At 39.2% G+C, this 27,222-nt stretch overlaps 1 protein-coding gene across 6 annotated transcripts in view; it reads left to right on the top strand.

Moving 5' to 3' along the window:
- CEP112 (centrosomal protein 112) overlaps positions 1–27,222 on the top strand; it is a 462,320-nt gene that overhangs the window by 333,906 nt on the left and 101,192 nt on the right. For all 6 annotated transcript variants that reach the window (XM_027771158.1, XM_027771157.1, XM_027771156.1 and 3 more), the window contains 2 exons: positions 7,608–7,670; positions 15,827–15,976. In XM_027771158.1, the coding sequence (XP_027626959.1) occupies positions 7,608–7,670; positions 15,827–15,976 (213 nt within the window). The remainder of the gene's footprint in view (positions 1–7,607; positions 7,671–15,826; positions 15,977–27,222) is intronic.

The following is a 27,222-nucleotide window of genomic DNA, read 5'->3' as shown; positions in this document are numbered from 1 at the left end:
GGAGCCCCCCACCATAAGCTGACTGGATACAGCTGCCCACCCCTCTAGTCTCCAGAATCATGAGCCCAAATAAACCTCTGTTCTATATTTATAATTACCCAGTCTCAGGTTTTCTGTTATAGCAACACAAAAGAGTCTAGGACAGATTGCACTGAAGAAGAGATTTACAATGTAAGCAGTGCTGGAGATTGAACATAGTAACAGAAATGAAGAATGCTTTTCATGGGCTCAGCAGTGACTAGACACAGCTAAGTAAAGAAAAGCTGAACTTGAGGAGGACTCTCTCTGTGTGTCTTTTTTTCTCAGACATGCACGTGCCCAATCCAAAACAAAACAAAATAGTGTATGTTTTCTTTTTCTCTTTTTTAAAAGAGACTTTTTGCTATAGGGTGCATACACTTACAGAGAGAAAGAGAGACAGAAAGCAAGAAATCGCTGCCCAGGGAGCATGGCCACAACACAATTCCTTCTCCATTCTCCTCTCAGGATTTTGGGCACACACCCAGCGTGAGTTTAAGCTGCCAGGTCTGGGACTCAAACTATGGTCAACTAAGTGGGAGTCCAGCGACGAAACCATTACACCATCTGCTGGTCCCCCGATATATATTTTCTACGAGGCATCTGCTTTAAATATAAGATACATATAGATAAAAACAAATATTCAAAAACTTATGCTTACATATTTTAAAGAGATATACCTTCATAAGATCTGGGCTTGCCTTAAGTATAAATATTTTAGAGGAATCTCCTGATTTTCTTCCTTTCAAATCACCTTAGTTGGGGCCAGCAGGTAGAGAGGTGGTTAAGGTGCTGAACTCTCCCACATGGCTGACTGCAGTTCAAGTGCCAGACATTGCTTTCTCATTTTCCCTTTTTTCCCTCTCTCGCTCTCTCTCTCTCTGATGAGCACACATGCCCTATAGTAAGTTGAAATAATAATAATAAATAACATTGTAAAATTATCTTCATTAATGTAATAAGACAAGAAAAAGTAATAAGAGATATATATAGATTGAAAGGAAAAACTCTTTGTTCAATGATAACATGTTCCATATAGAGAATTTTAAAGAACTGAGAATTTAAAAGCTTCACATATTTGCACCTTTATTTTGAGATAAAATAAAAAGAAAGGGTCTATATTTTTATCTGAAAAGTGTGTATATTTTTATCTCAATGTAAAGGTATAAATCAAGGTGAAAGTCTTGAATGCCTGAACTTTCACCATTAGTGGTAGGAAACTGAAAATAAAGAAATGAAGGAGTTTTTGAGAATTAAGGCATAATATAAAGTACCCTACAAGAAAAGGGTAAGCACATTAAGGTGAATTACCATTGATACCTTTGTGAAAATTGGTTGAAAAAAATTCTTTTAGGTTTTTTTGCATTAGGGTGCATGCACTCACCAGAGAGAGAGAAGGAAAGTGAGAAATCAACCCCCAAGGGGAATGGCCACACTGCAATCCCTTCTCTTCCATTCTCCTCTGGGGATTTTGGGCATGCACACACATGTGCCTGGCATGATTTTCAAGCCACCAGGTTGAACTGCAGTGGGAGTCCAGTGCCTCAATCACCAGACCACCTACTGACCCCTCCAAATTTTTTTTTTTTAAGATTTTTGCCATAGCACTTGTGTGTTTGATGGAAAGAGAGAGAGAGAGAGAAACAGTGGGAGAGAAAATGAGAAATAATCTCATGGGGGGAATGACTATGCCACAATCCCTTCTCCATTCTCTTGGGATTTGGGGCACACAGGCATGTGCACCTGGCATGAGTTTTAAGCCGGTAGGTCCAGGACTCGAACCATTGTTAACCATGTGGGAGTCTAGCACCTTTAACTACCATGCCACCTGCTGGCCCCTTGAAATTTTTTTGTGTTATTTGTTATTATTATTTATTTTTTAATTAGACCAGAGAAAAGGGGAAAGTGAGAAAGTAAACTGCAGGTCTGGGACTCAAACCACAGTCAGCCATGTGGGAGTCCAGTATCTTAACCACCATGCCACCTAATGGCCTGTAAATTGGATTAAACCCAAGATTTTGAGAAGTATTGTTTAGAAAAAGTTGGCCAACACATTATTAACAATGAAAGGGATTTGAGGAAGCAATCCTGGAGAAGCAGAGGAGACTTGGAAGGAAAAGGACCTGACCAATCACCAGTAGGGAACCAAAGAGAAAGAGCCAAAGAGAAACCCAACTGTTACTGAGGCAAAGAAAACTTTGCACATTTCAAAACTGGGGTTATTTTTCCCCTCTTCTGTTGTTTTCTGTCTGTTCAGACTACATTGTGATTGTTTGAAAATTGTTTTACTATAGAGAAGTGATAGCAATAAAAATAAGGCTTACTTTAAAAATAACTAAACTTAATTTTACATATGAAAATGAAAAGTATATCAGTGCTATCCTGAGAATGTAAGTATTCGAAAAATGTTTTAAGAACAGTTTGCATGATAAATGAACTATGAATTTTTAACCTTACTATACCAGAGCTTTTTAGATTTATTTAAGAGTATCTCAGAAATTTAGACAGCTGTGATTTAAGTTCAAATAAATAGTAAAAACCTCGAAGGTTTATAAATTAATTTTATTTCTTCAGTTACTCTCATTATTCTCCAAAGTACTGATTCTGCTCCATTTAGCTGTTAGCAAGTTCCAGAGGTGTTTATATATTACAGACTGATCTTATTTTAAATTCAACATTGGTAATTTCAAGTAAGCCCTAATGCTTCCTGGAATCCTGAGGCTCATACTCTATTTCCCAGTCCCTTGTCTTTCCCACTTTCCTAGATGACTATTTCATACCTTCCCTTACTCCTCACATCTCCCAACAATCTTTTCTACCATCCTCATACTCAACTGATAAATCTTTTATTGCACAAAGAAAACACATGTAATCAGAACATGGATCCTGAACTTCAGCTGTGAAATAGTGATTTCAGAGACTTAAAATGAAGATTTTTTTCCTCACTTATTTCTATGTCTAGACAGGTCCAAGTGAACAGGATCTAAATATCTGAATATACTTAGGGTCAGCATATTCCTCTATTCCCACTAATTCTGATGCACAAAGAGTGAGAACAGAATGGAAGAGAGATTGCAGATCACCTCCTCCTGCATACCTCTGAACACTCAGACTGAACTTCAAGAATGAGAAGAAACGCACCATCCATCAGACAACTAGAAATCACCACAGGGTCACAAGAAATATGGAAAAACAAGAAAATAACTCTCCTCCAAAGAAAAATAATTCCTTTTCATCCTCAGACAGTATGATGAAATTCATGGAAATATCTGATAAAGAATTTAGAATTTTCATGGTGACAAAGCTTACAGAGATCAAAGAGGAGAGAGACAATGAACTGCTGAAGAGGCAGGGGAAAGGAGCTAAGGAGCTTCAGGAGGTGAGGAAATTCTTGCAATATCTAAAAGAATAATTACACACTTTAAAAAAGAATCAAATGGACCTGTTAGAGATGAAGACTATAATACAGGAAGTCAAAACCTCCCTTGAACATATTAAAAGCAGACTAGATCATACTGAAAATTGAATCTCAGATGTAGAAGATAGAATCGCTGGCCTAGAAAAATCCACCAGGAAGACTGAGAAAACAAAATGAGAATACTATACAAGAAATTAACTAGTTACTATCAAACATCTAAACATCTGGATAATTGGTATCCCAGAAGGGGAAGAGACCTATAAGGGCATTGACAATCTATTCCATGAAATCCTGGGAGAAAACTTTCCAACCTTAGAGAGGCAGTCAAAGATCCAGTCCCAAGAAATACAAAGGACCCCCAATAGAATCAACCCAAGAAGATCTTCTCCAAGACCAGATTAGGCAAAACCACAGACAAAGACAAGATACTAAGACTGGCATGAGAGAAACAGCAAGTTACCTACAAAGGATATCCCATCAGGCTGACAGCAGATCTCTCATTAGAAACACCCATCAGGCTGACAGCAGATCTCTCATTAGAAACACCCATCAGGCTGACAGCAGATCTCTCATTAGAAACAATGTGAGTAAGGAAAGAATGGGAAGATATATTCAAAGTGTTAAGGGAAAAACAATTGCAACCACGGATACTATACCCAGCAAGATTATCCTTCATATGGGAAGAAAAGACAAGAATATTCTCAGATAAACAAAACCTGAAAGAATTTACCAACACCAGACCAGATCTCCAAGAAGTTCTGCAGGGAATGCTATACCAGGAAAATTAAATATAGTCACACAGAAATAAGACTTCAAAAACTAAGAAAATGGACAACTTAATCATGGGGACACGTCTGGAGTTGAATATTATATCCCAGAATTTAATTGGGAAAATTGAATCACAACAAAAGATAAAGTACATGAGACTGAACTGGTGAAATAGAATTTTATGACTTTTGACTACAACATTGTTGATTTTTCCTAGGCTTTGTTTTCTGGTTTTAAGGATTTTTGTCTTTTCTTGAGCTGCCGTTAGGTTCACGTACCTACTATTTGAACAGAATCCTAATCTGTTTCCTGGCTATAAGTTTATGCATATTTCCTTAGCATTTCTTTGATTTATTAAAGTTAAATCTGGTGTTCTTGAAATTAAGAAATGTAGTAAAAAAAAAAAACATAATTTAAAAAAACTCCTTTTTAAAAAATTATTTAATCTTTATCCTTTTTTTCATTATATATATATTTATTGAGTACAGTAATGAGTGACAAGGCTAAGTGGTATACAAAATTAATAAAATTCCTGATTTTCATTGAGCTTACAGTCTAGCTGATGTAGGACCAGAAAGCAATAGTAAATCATCACAATCCAAATTTAGGATCATGAAATATACAATCATGCTGTTCTGGATGTTCTACTTTGGTAATTCTGCCTGCTTGGCATGTTTTGAAAGATTCTAAATCTTTTTTTTAATATTTATTATTTCATTTTCTTTCATATATTCAATCATGTTATTTAGCTTATAAAGTGAATGTTTCAACATGTGAACATTTCTCCCTAGTCCAGTTGATAAAACTATAAAATTATCTTCAACAGATAATACCTCATTTTTTTGTCCTACTAATGCTTTGCCTCTCTATTTTTCTTCTAAATGTCCTTCCTCACACTCTAGTCTTTCACACACACTATATCTGGTATTCACATCCATTTACTGTGTTTCTCTGAGTTAAATCAGAGCCTCTGGGGGTGAGACCCAGGCATCAGTATTTTTATACTATAGATTTTGCAGAGAACACCGAAGGAGAGACAACAGTACACTCAGAAAATCAGCAACATTTTAGAACTTGAGAAGGGGCTAGAACTGAAACATTCAGAAGAACCGAGAATACCAAAAACTGAACAGTTTCTGGGAGAAAGGGAGCTTGGAAGATGCCAATAGGAAGCAGCATGATCCTTCCTGTTTTACAACTTTGGAAAGGACCCGGTATTGGAGGGACCTGGCCTGGGGTAGAGCAGAGAACAGCAGCATCAGTTGAAAGTTCCTCTGTGTTGGGACCAGCAGTTAGTGCAATGGCTGCGTTGCTGGACTCCCATGTAGTTGACCGCTGTTCGAGTCCTGGACCCGGTGGCTTAAACTCACACCGGGTGCATGTGCGTGCATGCCCAAGATCCCAAGAGGAGAATGGAGGAGAAGGGATTGTGGATGGCAATCCCCCCTGGGGGGTGATTTCTCGCTTTCTGTCTCTCTGTCTCTGTCTTTCTGGCGAGCACACGTGCCCTCTAGCAAAAACCTCTCGAAAGAAAGGAAGAAAGAAAGAAAGAAAGATCCTCTGTGGAGTAGTCAGATGACCCAGGTCAGGTAACCCAGATTGTATCCCATGACTGCCCGTGCCCTAACCCCGGGTTGCTCTCTGGAGAGATGGCACAAGAAAGGGGGATTCAGGTACAGTTGAGGACAGAAAGGAAAATGGGTTTGTGTATGAGCAGCTAGTGCGAACACCCGGGCACCTCTGCAAACACTGGCAACTGGCTCTGTGCTGGCAGGTGGCACGCTGGACAGTGCAGCTCTGGGGAGAACGTTTCAGACAGAGAGTCCAGTCCGGGGTGGGCCCTCTGCGACGACCTGTGGTGGTGGCCATCCAGGATCCAGGCCTCTTCTGTTCCACTTCAGAGGGCTTATTTTAAATGAGAGGACACGAAAGACCACTAGACCTTTGAGGGAAGTGTCTAGAGCAAAAGACAAAGATCAAAAACAATGTGGCAAAAGTAAATAAAGGGAACTTAGAAAAAAAAAAAACACTGTAGTGGATGGAAGAAAACTTAAACATACGTGGATAGATAGTTACAGACAGATAGATGTTAGATAGGTAGGTAGACAGACATTTAGGCAAACAGATAGACACCGAGATATAAAATGAATAACCACAGGAGAAATCGGGATGCATTGTGAGGCTTATGCAGTGTGCCCTCGCTGAAGGCGCACTTGCACTTTCCAGGAAGACTGGGTGGAAGAGTCTTGTCTCCATCACTTTCTAGCTGTGCGATACTGGGCAAGTTACTTAACCTCTCTGCTCAGTTTCTTCATCTGTAGAAAGGAGGGTGATATTGATGCGATTTGGGAACAAGAAACAACTGGAAATTACAATTATGACAGCAGATTTTTTTTTTACTTAATCCAGTAGAAAGTTTTAAGGTAAAAGTTGAGGATACTCAGAAAAAAATAAAAAAGACAAGGAAATGGAAACTAAAACAGTAATAAAAATAGCTGTTAAGTCTGAGAGGTACAACAGTCAGAGTTGCAGAGAGGACAGAAAGAGAGTGAGAGGGGGACAGAGGGAAGAAAGGGGAGAGGAAATCATGACAGTAATGACCAGAATCTTTCCCAGAAATGAAGGCCACGAGCCCCGACTGAAAGGGCCTCTGTAGTGGCAGCATGACTGATGGATAAAAGGCACAGAGTGGGCCATGTCATTGTGACATTTCCGAACACGAAGGGTAAGTGAAGCTTCCAGCGCTTCCAGAGAGTGGAAAGAAAGCGGGTCACAGACAAAGGACTGGAACTTGAGTGGCGGAGGAGATAATCAAGTTCTAAGCAATGTGGAGACTTCCTGGAAAGGCCACCCTCGTTCCAGGACATAAAAAAATTGTTTGATTTAGATATATTTGTCACTTTAAAAAAATAGCTCTAGTGTGGTAGGCAGAGAGCTCAACTTTTGCTTGCTGATTCTAAAAATGTCTTATCGGATTTCGTCCAGGAGCCCCTATTTCTCTACTTTCAGATTGATGTTCATATGAAAGAGTATTAAATGTCCCTTCTTCTTCCCCACCTCCTGCGATTCCCTGAGCCCTCTTTCTTTTCCTTTCCCTTCTCCTTTGTCTCTTCTCCTCTTCCCTGACTTTACCTTAGCCTTCACACTATTTCGTTCTCCTCCCTTTCTCTCTCTATCTACAGAAGTCTTGTGTTTGTCTAATAATTGGCAGGAGAGATTTTTTTTTTTTCTTTTTAAGTGATGAATAGTTGGCGTTAGATCAAAGACAAGCCCTGTGGTTTTCTGGCTGCCCCAGAAGGGCGGAGCAGCTGGCAGGCGGCCCAGCTGCCTGGTGATAGGCATGTGGAAGAGACTCTAAGCTCGCAGGTCACCGTGTGTGTGCTCATGGATGTGTGTTTTTCAGGCCAACAGCAGGCTGCAGCAGATTGAGAAGGAATATACTCAGAAGCTTGCCAAGTCTTCACAGGTAAGCAATGTTAAAAGAAACAAAACAAAGCGAAACCACAACAGAAAACAAAAAGCGAAACCCACACATAAAAGCCTTTGTACTTTAGAGGTAAACTTAATTCTTTTCAGTTTTTCGTGGATTGCTATCATATTTTTGATGGGTAGATAAGTAAAATATGCTTTTAATATTTCAGTCTTATTAAAAAAAATCAAGAAAAAAATGGGCATATTGGACCATTTGAACACACACATACATACACACACACTCTCTCTCAGATGTTGTAAAACCAGACTGTACACTTGAACAAGCCCAGGCTGAAACACATTTCACAAGCATAGGGGATACACACCTACATTTGTGATGTAAGCAGTTTGATACCATCTGTGCTTTTTTTCAATATTTCATTTCTTGCAGTGAAAGATGCTTAACAACAGAATTCAAATACAAATAATTCTAGGTTAAATTTCAGTCTTATTAAAAAAAATCAAGAAAAAAAAATGGGCATATTGGACCATTTGAACACACACATACATACACACACACTCTCTCTCAGATGTTGTAAAACCAGACTGTACACTTGAACAAGCCCAGGCTGAAACACATTTCACAAGCATAGGGGATACACACCTACATTTGTGATGTAAGCAGTTTGATACCATCTGTGCTTTTTTTCAATATTTCATTTCTTGCAGTGAAAGATGCTTAACAACAGAATTCAAATACAAATAATTCTAGGTTAAATCGTCAGCTCAACCGTTGACTCTTTGGAGGGGAAAAGAGAATTCTAAGTCCATATCTTGCTGTTCGTCATTACTATAGTTGTTTTAGTACGCTATTCGTCATTACTATAGTTGTTTTAGTACGTGAAAGGCCAGTAATTGAGTTCTTGTCTTTACTTGAAGTATGATGCTCAGAGTATTGTTTTCTGCCTAAGTTGTTATATTTTATCCAGTAGTATCATTTAGGGAATCCCAAGCATTCCTTACTTGACGAGTGATGCTAGAACCATTAAATACTACCTACATTCATTTTGCCAGGAGATAAATTAAGCCATTTAGTTTTGTAGGCATCACATCGAATGAGTTTAAAAATCAACTTGTCTCCATGTTTTTTACACATAGGCAGTGGTACGTGGTAGTCAACTGGAATTCATGCACCGTTTTATGAGTTGCCCACAGAATAGTAGTAACAGCAACATGATAAAATCTGAAACTTGTGGGCACTATCCATTCAACTCAGGCAATCTTCATTCACAACTCTGGAGTCAGGAATTGCCATTGGTCTCATTTTTCCAGAAGAGACAACTGAGACTCAGAGAGATGAGATCACATGTTAGCAAGTGACTAAGCCAGCCCCAATCTGGACCTGACATCACAGGAGGGTTCTTAACCTTGACACACTAGCCTGGTCCTATTTCCTACATTTTTTCCTCCCTTCCTTCCTTTCTACCTCCTTTTCTCTTCTCTTCTCTTCTCTTCTCTTCTCTTCTCTTCTCTTCTCTTCTCTTTTCTTCTCTTCTCTTTTCTCTTCTCTTCTTTTCTATTCTTTTCTTTCTTTCTCTCTTTCTCTCTCTCTCTTTCTGTTTTTAGTTTGCTATAGAGCACATGCGATAATCAGAGAGAGACAGAGAGAGACAGACAGAGAAGTGAGAAAAGAAAGCCCAGGGAGGATGGCCATCCCATAGTTCCTTCTCCTCCATTCTCTTCTTGGGATTTGGGGCATACATGCAAATGTACCTGGCATGTTTCTGAAGTCGCCTGGTCCAGGACTGAGAGTCAACCATGTGGAACCCAATTGCCTTAGCCACCACACCAGCAGCTGGCCCTCCTACATTTTTAATATGGCAAAATTGCAGTGGTTATCATGAAACCTCTTCAGTTCTACAATTACTTATGAAATGTTCATGTTGTGAAATTCACATCCCATTAGGAAAGCAAAAAGTCTTTGTCTAAGTGAAGAGTCACGTGTTCATGTAAGAGATGATTGTGTCTTGATTGTCATTTTTCCAGGCCTTCCTTGAGGAAGGCATGTGGAAAAATACTCTTTTTAATCCATCAAAAAAGATTCTTATAATAAAATGAAATCATATGACTCCAAAAGCTAAAGTTTATAGTAAAACATGACAAATTTCCAGCTGCCATACCCTTACATGGTCATTTTGCCTTATGTTAAATGGGGGTGGTAGACTGAGAGTGAGATAGAAGATAGCTAATAAATGCTGAAATCATGAGAGTGTAAACAGCAGTATTCACGTTTATCTAGAGGAATGTACACAGAAGCCTGATTAGTTGATATGAAGGCAAATTAAATGTAAGTTAGTGTAGAAGAAGCCTAAACTTTGGGGTATGACAGACCTGGACTGGAATACCAGCCCTGCCTCTTCTATGACCTTGAGGGAGTTACCTGCCCTCTTTGGAATTCAGTTTCCTCTTTGTCAAATGGGGAAGCGATATTTACCTTACAGGACAGACTTAACTATTAAGTAAAGTAGTGCCAAAAGCTGTGTTTAGTACAGTTCCAGCTATATACTAAAGCACTTAACAGCTGTTAACTGTCATAGTAGCAGTTATAAAATTGCAATAGAGAAAGGAGGGGGGAATGAAAAAAGGTCTGGAAAGAAGGAGAGATTATTTCTTCAAGAACTGTGGTTTTTTGATGTTCAAGAATTGATAAAATCTCTAGGGACCAGCAGGTGGTGTGGTGGTTAAGGAGCAGGACACTCCCATGTGGCTGACCAGGGTTCAAGTCCTGAATCTGGTGGCTTGCTTTCTCGCTTCCTCTCTCTCTCACTCTCAACGTCTGTCTCTCTCTGGTCAAATTAAAAAATAAATGAATGAATAAATAAAATAAAATAAAATAATTATTAAAAAAAAAAAAGAATTGATAAAATCTCAGGAACCAGCAGTTAACGTAATGGCCATGTTGCTGGACTCCTATGTAGTCGACCGCGGTTCGCATCCCGGACCCGGTGGCTTAAAACCCATGCCAGGCGCTTGTGCGTGCATGCCCAGGATCCTGAGAGGAGAATGGAGGAGAAGGAATTGCGGCGTGGCCATCTGGGGGATGATTTCTTGCTTTCTGTCTCTCTCTCTCTCTCTCTCTCTCTCTCTCTCTCTCTGTCTGGTGAGCACACATGCCCTATAGTGAAAAAACCTCTCAAAAAAAAAAAAAAAAGAGAAAGAAAAGAATTGATAAAATCTCTTGGCAAAATTTGGAGAAACCTAGGGTTGCGAATCATTTCTCCAAATAAAGAAAAATAAAGGAGGGTCCAGCAAGTGACATGGTGGTTAAGGCACTGGACTCTGATGTGCCCAATTCCATGGTTCAAGTCCTGTAGTTTGAGTCACAGACCTACTGACTGTAAAATAACTCTGGGTGCGTGTGCATGTGTGCCCAAAATCCCAGGAGGAGAATAGAAGAGAAGGGATTGTGGCATGGCCATTCCCCCTGGGGGTGAGTTTTCACTTTACCTCTTTTTTTGTTGGTTTTTTTTTTTTTCACTTTCCCTCTTACTGTCTCTCTTGAGAGCTCACATGCCTTATGGCAAAAACCTAAAAAATAAAATTAAAAAAAAAAAGAACAAAATACAGGAGGAGAAGACAAGAAGGAAAAAACCAACCAGTAACAACTGTTATATACCATATTCATTATTTCATAAATGAAAGGACAGTATAATACCAAAAAAGAAAGAAATCTTAGAAAGGGCATAATAATATAATAAAAGTCGATTCTTCTCATAAAATATAGGATGATAACCTTATTTTGACAATATTTTGTTTGCTCACTACTAAATACATGTATTATATAGAATATTTATATAAATATGTATGTATGTGTGTACACACACACTAACATTTGTGAAACATTTATTTACAATGTCAGGCAGTTCAGAGAAACAACAAATTATTTTAAAATTAACATCAGAAAACAGAACTGTAGTTTGACTTTTTCCATTTTTGAGGAATGGCTTATTAAAGTCTATAACTCATATCTCTTAAAGCTAATGAGAACTGAAGCAAAGTTGCTTAGCTCGGTGTATCAGGCTTTTAAAAATCTCTCGCCATGCACACCGAAGCCAAAAGAGAACTGAAATTGCTGTACTGATTTCAGACAAAATGGGCTTTAAGATAAAAATCCCTCTCTCAAAAAAAAATAATAATACATTGAATGCATTAGTAATGAATATATTGGTACCCAGGGAAAAATCAGGTTAAAAATGGGAAATATTCTAAATATTTTCCTCCTTTAAAGGTGGTTACATTTTTTTTTAAAAATTATAGAATTATTTAATTTTATTAATTATTATTATTATTATTTTAAATTTGCTATAGGACATATGCACTTAACAGAGAGAGACAGAGAGAAAAGGAAAGTGAGGAGGCAAACCGCCAGGTCCAGGACTCAAACCGTGGTCAGCCATGCAGGAGTCCAGCACCTTAACCACCATACCACTTGCTGGCCCCTAAAGGAAGTTACTTAACTCTTGAGATTCTGTCAAGCTTTGGGGACCCAGTAGACCATGGACACTATGCCTTTGGCACACCTGAGACGGTGCCTCCTTCTGAGAGCTCAGCATTCACCATGACAGTGTCGCATCCTCTCGATGTGGTCACAGCTCTCAGTGTCATCAGAACTTGTTTGTTTTATCCTATAGTACACTAACCTTGCCTTTTCGATTTTAATGCAGTTTTTCCCACTCAGCCCAATCACCTAGTAGCCATTTTTCAAAGAAAGAACTTGCCACTGTCAAGAATATCTGTAGTTGGAAATGTGGAGAAGTCCAAAGCTGGGATGGTAGCTGAGCTCCACCCTACCCCTGCTGCAGGCATCAGCTTCCCCACACCTGATATGGACTAGTGCCTGGGGAATGCCACATGGCCCCTGTCCCTGACTTCATGTTGTGCTCCAAGGTCCCAGCCCAAGATACCCAGGGTACCAAGGAGCCACTCTTCCACTTACTTTGTGAGAAGCTTCAGCGGTCACTTACCCTTCTGAAGAATGGCTTATCTTGTCTGTTGTAGTTAAGGAAAAGTTTCCTAAAAATCTTACACTGTACCATGATCTGAAAAACAATAGAAAGTTTAAAAATATGGGCCAGGTTGGGACCAGCAGATGGCATAATGGCTATGTCGCTGGATTCCCATGTAGTCGACTGTAGTTCGAGTCCCAGACCCGGTGGCGTAAACTCACGCCAGGCGTATGTGCCTGTGTGCTCAAGATCCCGAGAGGAGAATGGAGGAGAAAGGATTACGACGTGGCTATCCCCCCTGTGCGGGTGGTTTCTCACTTTCTATCTCTCTGTCTCTCTCTGTCTTCTCTCTGTGCCATATTGCAAAAAACTCTCAGAAAAAGAAACAGTCCCTTTTGTTATACTCTAGGCCCTACAACCCGTAGACCTAGAGATCCAGGCTTTGTAACTTGCCTACAGCATATTAATTGGGTTATTGTGATTATTTCTCAATCTAAAGTATTCAATCCTGTTTTTAAAAATTATCCTTAAACTGGATCTCTAGGTCTATCTTATCTAGCAGTTATCACCCTAACAATTTGTCTATTTATCTGGCCAAGGTGTTTCACCTGAAGTGTTTTGACATTCTCTCCAGTTTATCACTTTCATAAATTTAAAAAATAGCTCTCCAGAGATAATCTCATTATGCCCCCAAAGAATGTAAAGTTTCATTTTTCTCGCAAAGCAAGCATGTCCTCCTCAGAACATCTTGAACTTCACTTGTAGTGCCTTCCAAGGCCTGCACTTATTTCTTTTTGATGTGTGCTTGTCCCAAATTTCCTGAAAGTTACAGGTGTCTGTGTTTCAGCCCTGTGATCATTTGAAGTATCCCAAAATATTTTGTTATCTTCAGCCTTTAACTTAGCAGTAATTCTAATCTTAACCTTACTGTATTTTTGGAGAAAAAAAATTAGTATATACTTGAAAATGTATTAAGTGACTCTGGCTGTGGAGATACGTGTCCAAACTAAAAATGCACAGAACTAAACAGATACACCCATACCCACACTCCACAGAATTAAGTCCACCACTTCTAAAAAGCTGTAGTATACTCAACCAGAGACGCTGAAATACTGTTATTTTTCCTGTTTGGCCCCATGTTCTTATAAAATATCAATCGTAATTTTCATGTTAGGCCAAAGAAATCTGGAGCTTTTTATTCCTACCTCCCCTGGCTCTATGACGCCGAGCTGATCATCCTTTGAAGCAGTTTTTGACATTTACTCTAAGAATTTAACTTTTCCTGTTTCGCAGAAGTGCTATGAGAATTAATTGGATTGATGCCAGAATGGAAATATTTAACCAATATTCAGACAGTAGATGAAAACATCTTCATCCTCCATAAATGAATCTCCCTTTATAGCACAAATTCAAGTTCACATTTAATAATAGTAACATACTGCTATTATTTATTTTGTCATTTCCAGTTGCCTTGACATTTATTTATACATTCTAAATGTAAAACTGCCACAGTGACTTTGTACTTGCCAGAGAGAGACAGAGAGGGAAAGTGAGAAATCATTCCCAGGGAGATGACCCCCTGCCATAATCCCTTCTCCTCCGTTCTCCTCTCGGGAGTTTGGGCGCACACGCACTACTGCCAGTGTGATTTTCAAGCCACTGGGCCCAGAATTCGAACCACAGAGTCAGTCTTGTGGAATCCAGCACCGTCACCAGCTGGCCCACTATTATTTCTATAGGACTTGTCTTCTGGGAGACTCCAGATACTGAGTTATTAGAAAAGTCATGACACATTTTTGCATAGAAAAATATGCCCTATCTTTTCTGATGACCCAGTAGTTTCTGCTTATTGCCTTATCACACTGTCATCTGGTTTTGTCACCAAAATAATAGTTGGAAAACTGAGCTTTAAGAAAGACAGCTAGCTTGTCCAGTGTTTCTCACTGGCCCCCTTTCCACAAAACCAACAATGATATTGTGACCCAGGACTAATATTGTTTCTTTTATTAGAAGAAACAAACATTTCCTGCTTTTAGAAAATCATAACTATTGAATTTGAAAGGAAATGGATACATATGAACCCAAGGAAGGGGAATGCTCTCAGTAGGCCTATTAAATGTAGAAGTCCTTCACTGGATGATTAATTTGGAAGTTGGAGGAATTCCTGTCTGGGAAAGAACCAATCCTTAAATGTACAGAATACTACAGGACTCTGAAATGACACTTTGGAACCAAAATAAACTCCCATGAGTACATATTAGTTAGGAAGAGGACAGCCTATTTGGAAGTATGAACTTCTCTTCAATAACAAAACTTTGTTTAAAAGAAAAATTGCCTGCTTATTAGAGGAGCTAAATAATTAGTGTAGCTATTGATGAACCTGTGAAGTTGAGATCCTGTCTCCTTCAGTTGGATGGCATCTTCAGCAATGTAAAATATTTTACCTCCTATGCTGTGCCTCTGTTTTCTCATTTATAAAAGACAGGTAGGATCAGCAGGTGGCATGGTGGTTAAGGTGATGGACTTCCAGATAGCTGACCATGGTTCAAGTCCTGGACCTGTGGCTTGCTTTCTTACTTTCTCTCTGTTTCTTTCTGTGTCTTTCTGGTGAGTGCACATGTCCTGTAACAAATGAAATAATAATATAAATAAATTAATTAAATTAAATAATTCTTTTGTGAAAAAGGCAACAAAAATACTTGATTGTCCATAGTAAATGACATAAAAACTTAGGGTTTAACACAACACACAAACATGAGTGAATGACTACCCAAAAATTATTGTGTAGAATTAGGTAACAGTGGAGAATGAACTCTGTTCATTGTTTTGATTATTACAGTTCGAAGTATCATGAAAGCAGACTAGCTTTTTTTACTCGAATAAGCATATTTGTCAGTAAAATAAAATTCGATGCTTTTCATATTTTTGAGGTCACAGATGTTCTTTCCTCTGGTGAGTAAATATTGTGGAATGTTATAGTGGAAATGTCTTCCAAATATATTTGGTTCATTTTTTATTCACAGTTTTATTATAGTCTTTTATTATGTGGAATTTCATGGATCATAGTGTGTGATATGTTAATTGAAAATATTTAGTTTATGGAAGAGAGTTTTGCCAAAGCCATTCTTTTGTTAGCATAAATACATATAAAATAGATGCCTCTCCCTGAAGAATTTGAAGCTCTAGCATGCTGTTTTCATTGTAGATCATAGCAGAACTTCAGACAACCATTTCCTCTCTGAAAGAGGAGAACAGCCGGCAGCAGCTTACTGCAGAAAGGCGGCTCCAGGATGTTGTACAAAAGTTTGAAGATGAGAAGCAGCAGCTGATTAGAGATAATGACCGAGCAATCAAGGTAATCTGAAGACTTCAGTAACCAGTGGTACCAGCTGCTTTAATGTAATTAAAAGGAGGGCTGAAATCCCAGCAGTGGGTAGATGAATGCAGGTATCTGGCTTGTTCACACAGCCTGCAGCAATTCCACTCGCTGGACTCCACCTTTGATGTATCCAGTGACTCAGGCTGACTTCCCTCTAAGAGATTGCATGCCAGCGTACCAAGTCATTCTTGGCAGGCCCCATCCATTCACATGGAACAGATATTTGAAAAATACCTTGTCCTTCCTCTTGACAACCACATTGGAATGGTCTCTTGAAATTAGACTGGCCGTTTGAGCCCAATACTGCTGGCTAATAAATTCAGAAGTCAGCTTCCAATATACATTCTATTCTTTGCTCATATCCTTTCATTGCATACTCACATAATGAGAAATAACCTGTTTGAGGCTTGGAATGCCAACCATTTGATGTGCTTTGACACAGTATAGGGTGGATGTGTTGCCACAGAGAACCTAGGTTGTTTCCAAATTACTTCAGAGCATCACACCTTTAATAGCAACTGCAAATTCCCTGGACCTTGATTCTGTAGGTGATAGGCAGTTAGATCTCAAAGTAGTCTTTTTTTGGCTTCATAGCAGTGAATATTATTGTAAGTGTCTACATCATGCTGTGTTTAATCTGTGAGGATAAGCATCTGGAAACCTTTATAAATTAGGCTTAAAAGAGAACAAAAAAAAATTTTTTTTAAGAATTCCCAGCAAAAGATTATTTTGCAGTGGCTGTACTTTGTTATAACAATACTCAAAGCCTGTCGGGTAATCATACAAAGCAAAGAAAAATAAAAGAAAATGTGGATTTTATTGCTGCACTTTTCTGCCTAACCTCTCTTTCTTCCTTTTCTATAGCCTATTGTAGGCAACCTGAGTTAATTTAGGGAAAGTTGGTGTTAACATAAGTTGCTTTTATGTATGTATGTGTGTGTGTGTGTGTGTGTGTGTGTATATATATAGCTTGGGCAATACTGAGTAGAGTAGAGGTCAGTACATCCAGCCTCCCCACTTTACAGATGAGGATTTTTTTTTTTATTAATGACATTTTCCCTATACATTTCCACCTGTGAGTTTTCCCCCTTATCTATAGGTTTAAAAAAAAAAAATCTTTTGCACATTTTGGCAATTTGAAGGCATCTTCCATCCTTTTTCATATACAAATGCACAGGAATCATCCACTGATTGTTTTGTTTGGTATGAAATGAGTTGTATACTTTAAGTTGTTTTAGTTTTATAAAAATTTCAATTTAAGTCAATTTATCTTCCACTTTATGTCCAAATACCAAGTGGTAGGTAATTTCCACGTTTTTAAATAAATAATTGAATTCCAATATAAGCAAAAAATGGGAAAACATAAGTTACCCCTAATAGCTTAATTCTAGTGTTGTTTCTTAAAGATTAAAAATATCTTGGGAACCAGCAGTTAGCGTAATGGCTATGTCGCTGGACTCCCACGTAGTCGACCGTGGTTCGTGTCCCGGACCCGGTGGCTTAAAACTCACGCCGGGCGCGTGTGCGTGCGTGCCCAAGATCCCGAGAGGAGAATGGAGGAGAAGGGATTGCGGCGTGACCATCCCCCCTGGGGGGTGATTTCTCGCTTTCTGTCTCTATGTCTCTCTCTGTCTGTCTGGCGAGCGCACGCGCCCTACAGTGAAAATCTCTCCAAAAAAAAAAAAAGATTAAAAATATCTTGAAATAATTATAATTAGTGTAATCACCTATTTTTAATTATTTGTCTTAGTTTTAATCCACTTACCTATTAAAAGGGAGACACATTTTGATCCTCATTTCAAATAAAATCCCAAGTCACTAAGACTGAATTTAAAATATGACAGTTTATTATGTGTATAGCATGTAGAAAATATGTACTATATGTTACCTGAAAAAGTTAAAATTTTACAATCTAGGTAAGATATAATTCAATGTTGATTACCTCGGATTATGTGTAAAGTGAATGATTTTTTTTTTCTTTTACTAACCTTCATTCAAGTCACTAGGTTAATCTATTAATTGGCACTCCTTGCCTTGGATCCTTTTTTTAAGGCTACATTATACTCAAAAAAAAAGGGGGGGGTAAAAGCTGGTGCTTATTCCACATGTGCCTTCTGCGATGCTCTCTGCCAATCATTTTCATTCATCTCATGTTCCATTATCTACCTCAGCCTTATGGTAATGGTTATGAGAAGGGTGTTTCTATCATTCCCTTCTTACAGATGGGGAAACTGAGGCTCTGAGGAGGAATAAAAATCATTCTGTTAAACAACTGGCTGAGCCCAGTTAAGTAATGGTCTGCCTTCCTTTAGGGCCTCAGCTCTTAACTGTTACACCATACCCCAGTTTCTTACATCCTATCTAGGAAAATGAGTCAAATACCCAAATGCAAAAATGAACCTGAACATCCTCCTCCTACTCTTCCCCTGACCTGACCGATCTAGCATTTTGCAACAATTGCTTATTTGGCCATTCTAATTATATTGAGTGTTTTATATGCATAGATCTAGATACATGGATAAATATTAGTCCTCGGAGAGAGGCGTGGTTGACATAAGGTTTGATTTTCTAAAACCAAATACATTTGTCTCCAGATGTATTTAATAGTGGCTGATGATGAGCCAAACTCTCTCAAGCCGGTGCTCAAGAACAGAGGTGGAGAGTAAACCTAGTACTCATTCTGTCAGGGTTTGTAATAATGTTTCCATGGATAAACAGCACCTTTTGTTCAAGTAATTCTTTAGAGAAAATTTGAGGTAGAATGTAGCCTACTAAATCCACCTTAGGGAGCCATCAGTTTATTGAGTTTAGTGCAGTGCAACTGGATAAAACATTTCTGGAGGATAATTTGGCAATCTCTATCATTATTAATTTACTTAAGAGACATATCTAGCCTTTGCTCCATTTCAAAACTTTGCTCTTAGGTGGCAACTAAAGCGTTTCATGGGGCCGGCAGGTAGTATGGTGGTTAAGGCCGTAAACTTCCAGTTGGCCAACTGCAGTTGCAGTTCCAGACCTGGTGGCTTGCTTTCTCACTTTCCCTCTCTCTCTCTTTCTCTCTTTGGTCAAATTAAATAATAATAATAATGATAATAATTCTTTTAAAAAAAAAAAAAAAGTTGCACCAAACTTTGGCTAGCTCAAAACATGCTTGTCCTGACATTCATTCATTGACCAATAACTATTTCCTGAGCTCCTGCTATATGCCAGGCACCTGCAGTACCAGCAGTCTCTACCACCTTTCTGTATTTTTCACCATATAAGCCACACTATTGAAAATGATGTTGGGGGACTGCAGGTGGTATAGTTGTTAAGGCTGACTCCCACATGGCCAACTGTGGTTCAAGTCCCAGACCGAGCAGCTTGCTTTCTCCCTTTCTCTCTCTTTCTCTCTTTGTCTCTTTCTGGTCAAATTAAGGGATAATAATAATGATAATAATTAGTCATTCTTTAAAAAAAAAAAAAAGAAAGAAAAAATTGTGTTGGAGAAGGATATTGAAAACTTCCACAAGATATTTTTCAGTAAAAGTACATCTCACAAAACATACTTATAAGCTCATTTTTCTTTTTTTTTTTTTTTGGAGAGGTTTTTGCCATAGGACGTGTGCACTCACCAGAAAAACAGAGAGAGACAGAGATACAGAAAGCAAGAAATCACCCCCCAAGGGGGATGGCCATGCCACAATCCCTTCTCCTCCATTCTCCTCTCGGGATCTTGGGCATGCATGCACATGCACCCAGCATGAGTTTAAGCCACCAGGTCCAGGACTTGAACCGCGGTTGACTACATCGGAGTCCAGCGACATAGCCATTATGTTAACTGCTGGTCCCCATTTTTTACAAATAAAAGTTCATATTGAAAAAAGACTGCAATCATATACCAAAATTTTCTAGTGGATATCTCTGAGTGGTGAAATTTGCAGTAATTTTTCTTTTTATCTATATTCAAATCATAACATTGCTTTTTGCAATAAGAAGCAATAAAATAGTAGTAAGGAAAGGAAGCATTACCAGTTTCCAGGGCTCCCATGGGCAGTGAGGGAATAGTGACAGCTGAAATGAATGGTGGCCCTGATCCTCATAGCCTGAGAAGTAGATGAAGTCAGGCTTTCCGTAGAACGTAATCTCTTTAGTGTAAAAAGAAATACAGAAATAATCTAATTCAAAAGAACAGGTCTTTGATACTGTAATACCATACCTTAAAAAATCAAGAGCAAAACATCTTCCTTATTACTCACTTACTGCTTTAACTCCTTAAATGCAAAATCAGACTTCTAAAATGTTCTCTTCATCAGATGCCAAAACACCCCAAAACTTAGTCACTCAGAGCAGCAGTTTTGACTCGTGCCCATAATTCTTTGAATCAGTAATTTGAGCGAGGATTAGCAAGTTGGTTCTTCTGCTCAGTGTGTGACACTGGCCAGACTGAACTGGAAACTTGGCTGGAGCTAGAATGTCTGAGATAGTCTAGATCTTCTCCAACTGGCCTTTCTCTCTAATGGACTAGTCATATTTTCCTGTGGTGACTGGTGGCAAGTAGGGACTGTTGAAGGAGGTGAAGGCAGAATCTGTACTTTTTTTTTTTTTTTTTTTTTTTAAAACACACTCTCTTTTTTTTGTAAAACCAAGCCACTTTAATGTTTTTGTACAATTTAATAAATTATCTTTTAATGACTGCAGACATGTAAGACCAGCTATATTCAGAAACATCAGTCGCGATAGTTTTCCACACTTCTTTTAAAGTCTATCCTAGAAAGATTCATGGTGTCCTGTCTACCACATTCTTTTGGTCAAGACAGCTCACAAGGCCAGCCCAGAATCACAGAGAGGGAAAGTAGACTCTTCCTCTCTGTAGGAGGAGTGGCAGGCATTTTTTGAGATCATCTTAAATCCACCATAATAGTCTATACAAAAGTTCCAATTTGTATTCACTCCTCAACTAACTATTCACAATACTATAAAGAAAATACCTAAATTCCTATGACCCAGAACCAATGTTGTTAATTAACATCGTTTAATATTTTCATTTGTCATTTTTTTTAAAGAAAATCTACCCTATTGTCATTGTAAAAATGGAAAATGGCATAGGCTCCTTGTAAGTAATTCAAGTGCAGGGCAAAAACAGGTAAATATTTTAAAGTGGCTCTAATCAGTGTCCATTACCCAGAAATGACCATCATATTATTAGGGTGAACATCATTTCAGATACTCCACTATGCATAAAGAAAAAACAAGAAGGGAAAGACAAATACATTTATAAAATTACTACTACTACATATTTTAAAATTTGTTTTAGAAATATTTTCATTTTACTTTAGTTCAACAGATGAAAGAACTACATACAACAGAGACAATTGTTGAACTTTGGACAGAATGGGTTGGCTTTTGGTTGAAAAATGAGTACATTAGCACTCTTGTACTTTCTCCCATAACTCCTCCCACCTTGGGTGGTTTTATTATTGTCACATTGTGCAGGTTTATAGCATTCACAATTTGTTTTTAACCATATCCTTTAGGGTAATGCTTGTGCTATATTTAAGTGGGCGTGGTCTTATGCTGGGGCTTTTGCTGTACTGTCTCTAGTCCTAAAGTGTTTACTTTGATTTGGTTCTTCACTGGCTCAATGGTACTAAATAGTACCCTCCTCCCTGAGTTCTTTCATGTTTAAGAACGTCTGTTAACCTTTGTGTTTGAATGGCGTGGAGATGGTCAGTATTCTTGTTCACCTTTTCTTCCCATGCTCATTACTCGTCTAGCATATACTATTGCTGTGAAGAAGACTGGGTAAGACTAAGAGCTCCTCCATGTAAAGGATTTACTTTTTCTAAAGGAGTCCTGAAGAAGTCTTCATTATGTGAGTCCAGAGATTAGCCAAGATAAATTCAGTAATTAACTAAGAACATGTCTAAAGGTTCAATATTCAATAGCAAATGCTTCTGAGGCACAGGCTTCTCCTCTCTGTGTGGGAGAAACCGATGTGTAGTGTCTCTGCCTGTTCTCCAACCTGAGGGGAGTGGGAAGAAGGGGGGGCAAGACAAGCATGGAGTTGTTGAGCTGACTAGGCTCTGTGAGGTTTTGTTGAACGTGTTTCAGGGTTTATACTGCCTACATGAGAACAGATGTGTTTATTGGGTTTTGAACTATCCCAATGTGGTATCCTTGAATTCCCAAATCCTTCATTTCCCCCCGAGAGAGCCATCCCTGATGTTTACCTATTTTCTACCATATCCATCTCTTCTACTTTCAGCCAGATGAGGAAAATGATGAACCTACCCTTACAATTTCTTTTCTCTAGACTTGGTGAGATTATCATGTCTGTGGGTTGCCGATGTGGCTCAGATTCAGGCTGCACATTGACTGGATTTGACTCAAGGCTTCTGCTGGGTTCAGGCCGGCTCCCCCGGTCTGTACAATCTCCTTGTAGTTGCAGCTGCTCCTTGTACTTCTTTGTGGTAGATTACAGAAGTTCGTGAGGATAAATGGGGGAAATGCCTGCATCCTCAGCCCCATTTCTTTCCACATCAATGGAGCAGGGAAATTATATACCCACTCTAGTGGAAGACCGCGAACATCCGTGAGCAGTGGCTTAATATGCACATAAGTAGTCTTTAAAAACTTCCCTGTCTCCATGGCAGCACTTTCCCAGGTCTTTTCTGAAACTCTTTTTCATTCCTATTGCCTGTCTCCTCTTCACTTGTTTACACTCAAATAATGGGATTACTCTGGGCCTCTTCTGTTCTCTCTGTGTACACTGTCCCTGGGCAATCTCATCCCTTCCTGTAATCTTCCACACAATGAATTTTGAATTCTCACCTCCACCCATACTTTTTCTCCATGCTCTCAGTTTGCATGTCTAACTACCCCTGGACATTTGCACTGGACAGTCCGTAGGCTGCTCAGACTGGACATTCCATAAACTGAACTCATCCTCCTCTTTCTCTTTCCCCAGCCCCAACCTGCTCTTCTTGTGTTAATTATCTGAATTAAAGTACCACCATCTATCAAGTCATTCAAGCCAGACTCCTAGAAGTCCCCTGAAATGATTGTTTCCCTTTCCCTACCTCTTATAGGTCAGTTCTTAGAGACAGTTCCTAAATATTTCCAAGCTCACACCTCCTTTCCCAATTACGAATCAGACCTTCTTCATCTTTGACCTTCCCAGATACAATGTCTCCTGTCTAGAATCCCTGCCAGTAGTTTGATCCTCTCAAATCTCTCTCACACTGTTGATGAGGTGAGCTTTCTAAGACCCAAATATGAGCTTAATGTTTGATACTTAACATCTGCCAGTGACTGTCCACTGCCTCCAAGATAAAGCCTGTGCTGTCAGCATGGCGTATGACACACTTCATGACCTAAACCAGTGGTTCTCAGAGTGTTTCCTGAGACTCCTGTAGACCCCTGAGGTATGTACAGGGGTTCCACAAAGTCAAAAGTATTTTCATAGAAACAGAAAGCCATCTCTTGCCTTTAGCCACGCTAACCATCGCACTGGTGGTAGGAAAGCCATGGTGGGTAAAGCTGCTGCTGCCTCAGCATGAAGCAAGGTGTTAACCTTAAACCATACTAGTAGGCATTATTTTCTTCACTATCTTCTATTTGTAGTTTCAAAAACACCAGAAAACACTGGGGCAATGAAATTCATTAGTTCTGCTCATCTCACACCTCAAAGACACATCTCTTTTAATATTAAGAGGAAATGCAGGTAAAGCACTCCTACCGCATACTGCAACAGGGTAGTCGTCTCAAGGAATAGTCGTTCTCATTTGTTTGAGTGTGAACTGAACTCTAGTGTGAAAGAACTGACAGAACCCGTGTTATTCAGACTTCAGTATCTGACAGTATTTTCTGGAAAATGAATGAAGTGAGCTTGACTCTTCAAGGATAACAACTGACTACATTGTTGCTAATGATAAAACTTGAGCTTTCAAACCAAAATAAAAAATTTGGAAAACTGGTACCACCACTGTGAACTTGTCAGCTTCCCAATACTCAAAGAGCTTTCTGATGAGAACAGTGGTATTGCCGCTGATCTGAATGGGAAGAAAGGGAGGAAAGGAAAGACTAAAGTACGCCAGCATCTGGGAGATTTGTATAAGTCACTGAACGTTTGCTTTTCATGTTCATTTTTAATTTAATTTTGTTTTATACAGTCGATCATTGTACATCACCACAGCTTGCAAAATAAACTTTCCCAGCATGAACACACCAGTCCAAAGACATCATCATACATGTCATCAAGAGGCAACCTTTTATTTTTGTGTCCTTTAAACGTTTTACTTCTTTTTCCCTTTTAATTCTCCTTTTTCTCACCTTCCACCAGATCTACCCTCCTCCCATACTGTTTCTAGTAACTGCAGTTCTTCATGCCTTTATATCTTACTATCTTTCAGTTTCTGCCAGAGTACAGACATTTAGTATATATTTAGTGAGGGCATACAATGTCTTTCTTTCTTCAACTGGCTTTCTTCACATAGCAGTAAATCTTCCATATTTGTCTACTTTCTATCAAATGCCAGGGTTTTGTTGCTTTTTATGACTGAATAGTATTCCATAGTATATATGTGCCACACCTTTTTATTTTAATTTTTATTTTTGGAGAGGTTTTTGCTATAGGGTGTGTGCGCTCGCCAGACAGACAGAGACAGAGAGACAGAAAGCGAGAAATCACCCCCCAGGGGGGATGGCCACGCCGCAATCCCTTCTCCTCCATTCTCCTCTTGGGATCTTGGGCACGCACGCACACACGCCCGGCTTGAGTTTAAGCCACTGGGTCTGGGACTCGAACCACGGTCAACTATGTGGGAGTCCAGCGACATAGCCATTACGCTAACTGCTGGTCCCTGTGCCACACACTTTTTCAATCCATTCATTTGTTCATAGACACTTGGCTTGGTTCCATATCCTAGCAATTGTGAACAATGCTTCAGTAAACATGGATATGCAAGTGTTTTTCTGACTTGAGCATTCTTCAATCCTGGTAGATAACCAGGAATAGAAGTGCTAGATCATATGGTAGTTCTATTTGTAGGTCTCTGAGGAACCTCCATAATCCAATGATGTTTTCTAAATGACCAACACCTGATGTTACAAAAGCATGCATGAATGAAAATGATTCATTCCAGTACACAATCAACCAAAGGAATTTAATTTTACAGTACAAAGAATTTCAGATTCCACATTGCAACTAAGTTAAAAGAAAACTACCACTTGTCAAGTTTTGGTGTAGTAACAAAGAACATCCCAAATCATCTGAAAAGGCTGTAAAACTGCTTCTCTAACTGCTTATCCATGAGATTAGATTTTCTTCATACACTTCAATTAAATCAACATTTTTCAAAAGATTGAATGCAATGGCAGATATGAGAATCCAACTGCCTTCCAGTAAACTGGGCATTAAAAAGATTTGCAAAGGGGACCAGCAGTTAGTGTAATTGCTATGTCTCTGGACTCCCATGTAGCTGACCGTGGTTTGAGTCCTAGACCCAGTGGCTCAAACTCACGCCGGGCGAGTGCATGCATGCCCAAGATACCAAGAGGAGAATGGAGAAGAAGGAATCGCAGCGTGGGCATCCCCCCTGGGGGGTGATTTCTTGCTTTCTGTCTCTCTGTCTCTCTCTGTCTTTCTGGCGAGCGCATGCACCCTGTAGCAAAAACCTCTCAAAAAATAATTAAATAAATAAATAAATAAATAAAAAGATTTGCAAAAATATAAAACATAGACACTCATCTCACTAATGTTTTGTTTTGCTTTGGAAAATGGTTACTTTTTATGATACTTATATTCATAGTCATAGATTTGGTACTGCTATTTTTAAATGAATGAAATGTTTGAATATTTCTTTTAATTTCCTGGTATGGTAAAGGTCAATAGATACAACCACATAAACAAAACCTCTTTAGGGTTTTTCATTTTTAAGAGCAGAAAGGAGGACCTGGCAGGTGGTAGGTGGTGTGGTGGTTAAGGTACTGGACTCCCACATGACCGACTGTGATTCGAGTCCTGGACTTGGTAGTTTGCTTTTTCGCTTTTCCACTCTCTCTCTTTCTCTCTCTCTCTCTCGCTCTCTCTCTCGTCAAATTAAAAAATAATAATAAATAATATTGAGTAAGAAATAATTATTAAAAAAAAAAAAGAAAAAGAAAAAAATAGTAGAAAGGAGTCCTGGAACCAAAGCTTTGAGAACCACTTGTCTAGACATTGCTCTCCTTTCACCTCATCAGAGTGCTGAACACAGATGTCCTGCGTCTGTGCAGAATGTCCCTGAGCCGCACAAAACATCTTCTCATTGAAGACTTCAGTGTCCCCTTTGCTGGGAAGTGTCAGAGTGACAGCCTTGTTCACTCCTCTGCTGTAGTTTCTGCTGCTTGGTAATGCTGACCTGCGGTCCCTCACCCAGACCCTTGTAGTTGGATGTGTGTGCCAAGCAGAACCTGCACATTCTAAGGTGACATGGTGCCCGTACTCTAGCCCGTAGAGTCTGAGACGACACACTGTGTTCCTATGCATAAGTGAACAGTGGAATTTGTGAGTATATCCAATAAATGAGACAAGTAGAGAGTGATTACAGATAGCCTCATAACATCAGTCACATTTTGTTGCCAAACGGGTTAACCACAACTTTTCAAAAACAATTTATGGTTTTGTGAGAATTTTTGGATTTCAGGATTGCAAATAGGACACTTTGGATCTGTCTTTTGATGAATTCTTTTTCTCAGCAACTAGGCTCGAGGCTTCTGAGAGCAAGCACGTACCACAATGTTTATCTCAATGGAAGTGCTAGAAATACACCAAGGCTCTGGTAACAAGTGTCACTTTATTCTCGCTTTATTAATGAGAATATAGCGATTATTTATAAATAGTTGGTGATGGTATAGCAGATAACGGGAAAACAACAATGATGTAGTCTGCGCCATGAAGCAGAATCTGATCAAATGCCGTCCACCTCTTAAGAATGGTCTGAGAGCGTCCTGTGTGTGCTCGAGGGGAAGCGCCCGCAGGAGGCCACGGGCCAAAGCCAAGTTACCCGACCGTCAGCCCCCTCCGCCCAGCTCCCACAAGGTCATCTGGGGAAATGTTAGAAGTAGTTCTAGAGAGAGACTGCAGAACATTGTTCTGGCAACGCCACACCACCAGGGCTAAGTCCTCTCTTTGAAGCTAGTGTATTGAAAGTTCCTCACTGTGAAGCCAGATGTCCTAGCAGAGATTTCATATCAAGGAG

The sequence above is a fragment of the Tupaia chinensis genome, unplaced genomic scaffold (assembly GCF_000334495.1).
Source record: "Tupaia chinensis unplaced genomic scaffold, TupChi_1.0 Scaffold000187_1, whole genome shotgun sequence".
In the NCBI taxonomy this organism is placed as follows: domain Eukaryota; kingdom Metazoa; phylum Chordata; class Mammalia; order Scandentia; family Tupaiidae; genus Tupaia; species Tupaia belangeri.
The sequence above is the reverse complement of the archived record's forward strand: the minus strand, read 5'-3'. Positions and strand labels throughout refer to the sequence as shown.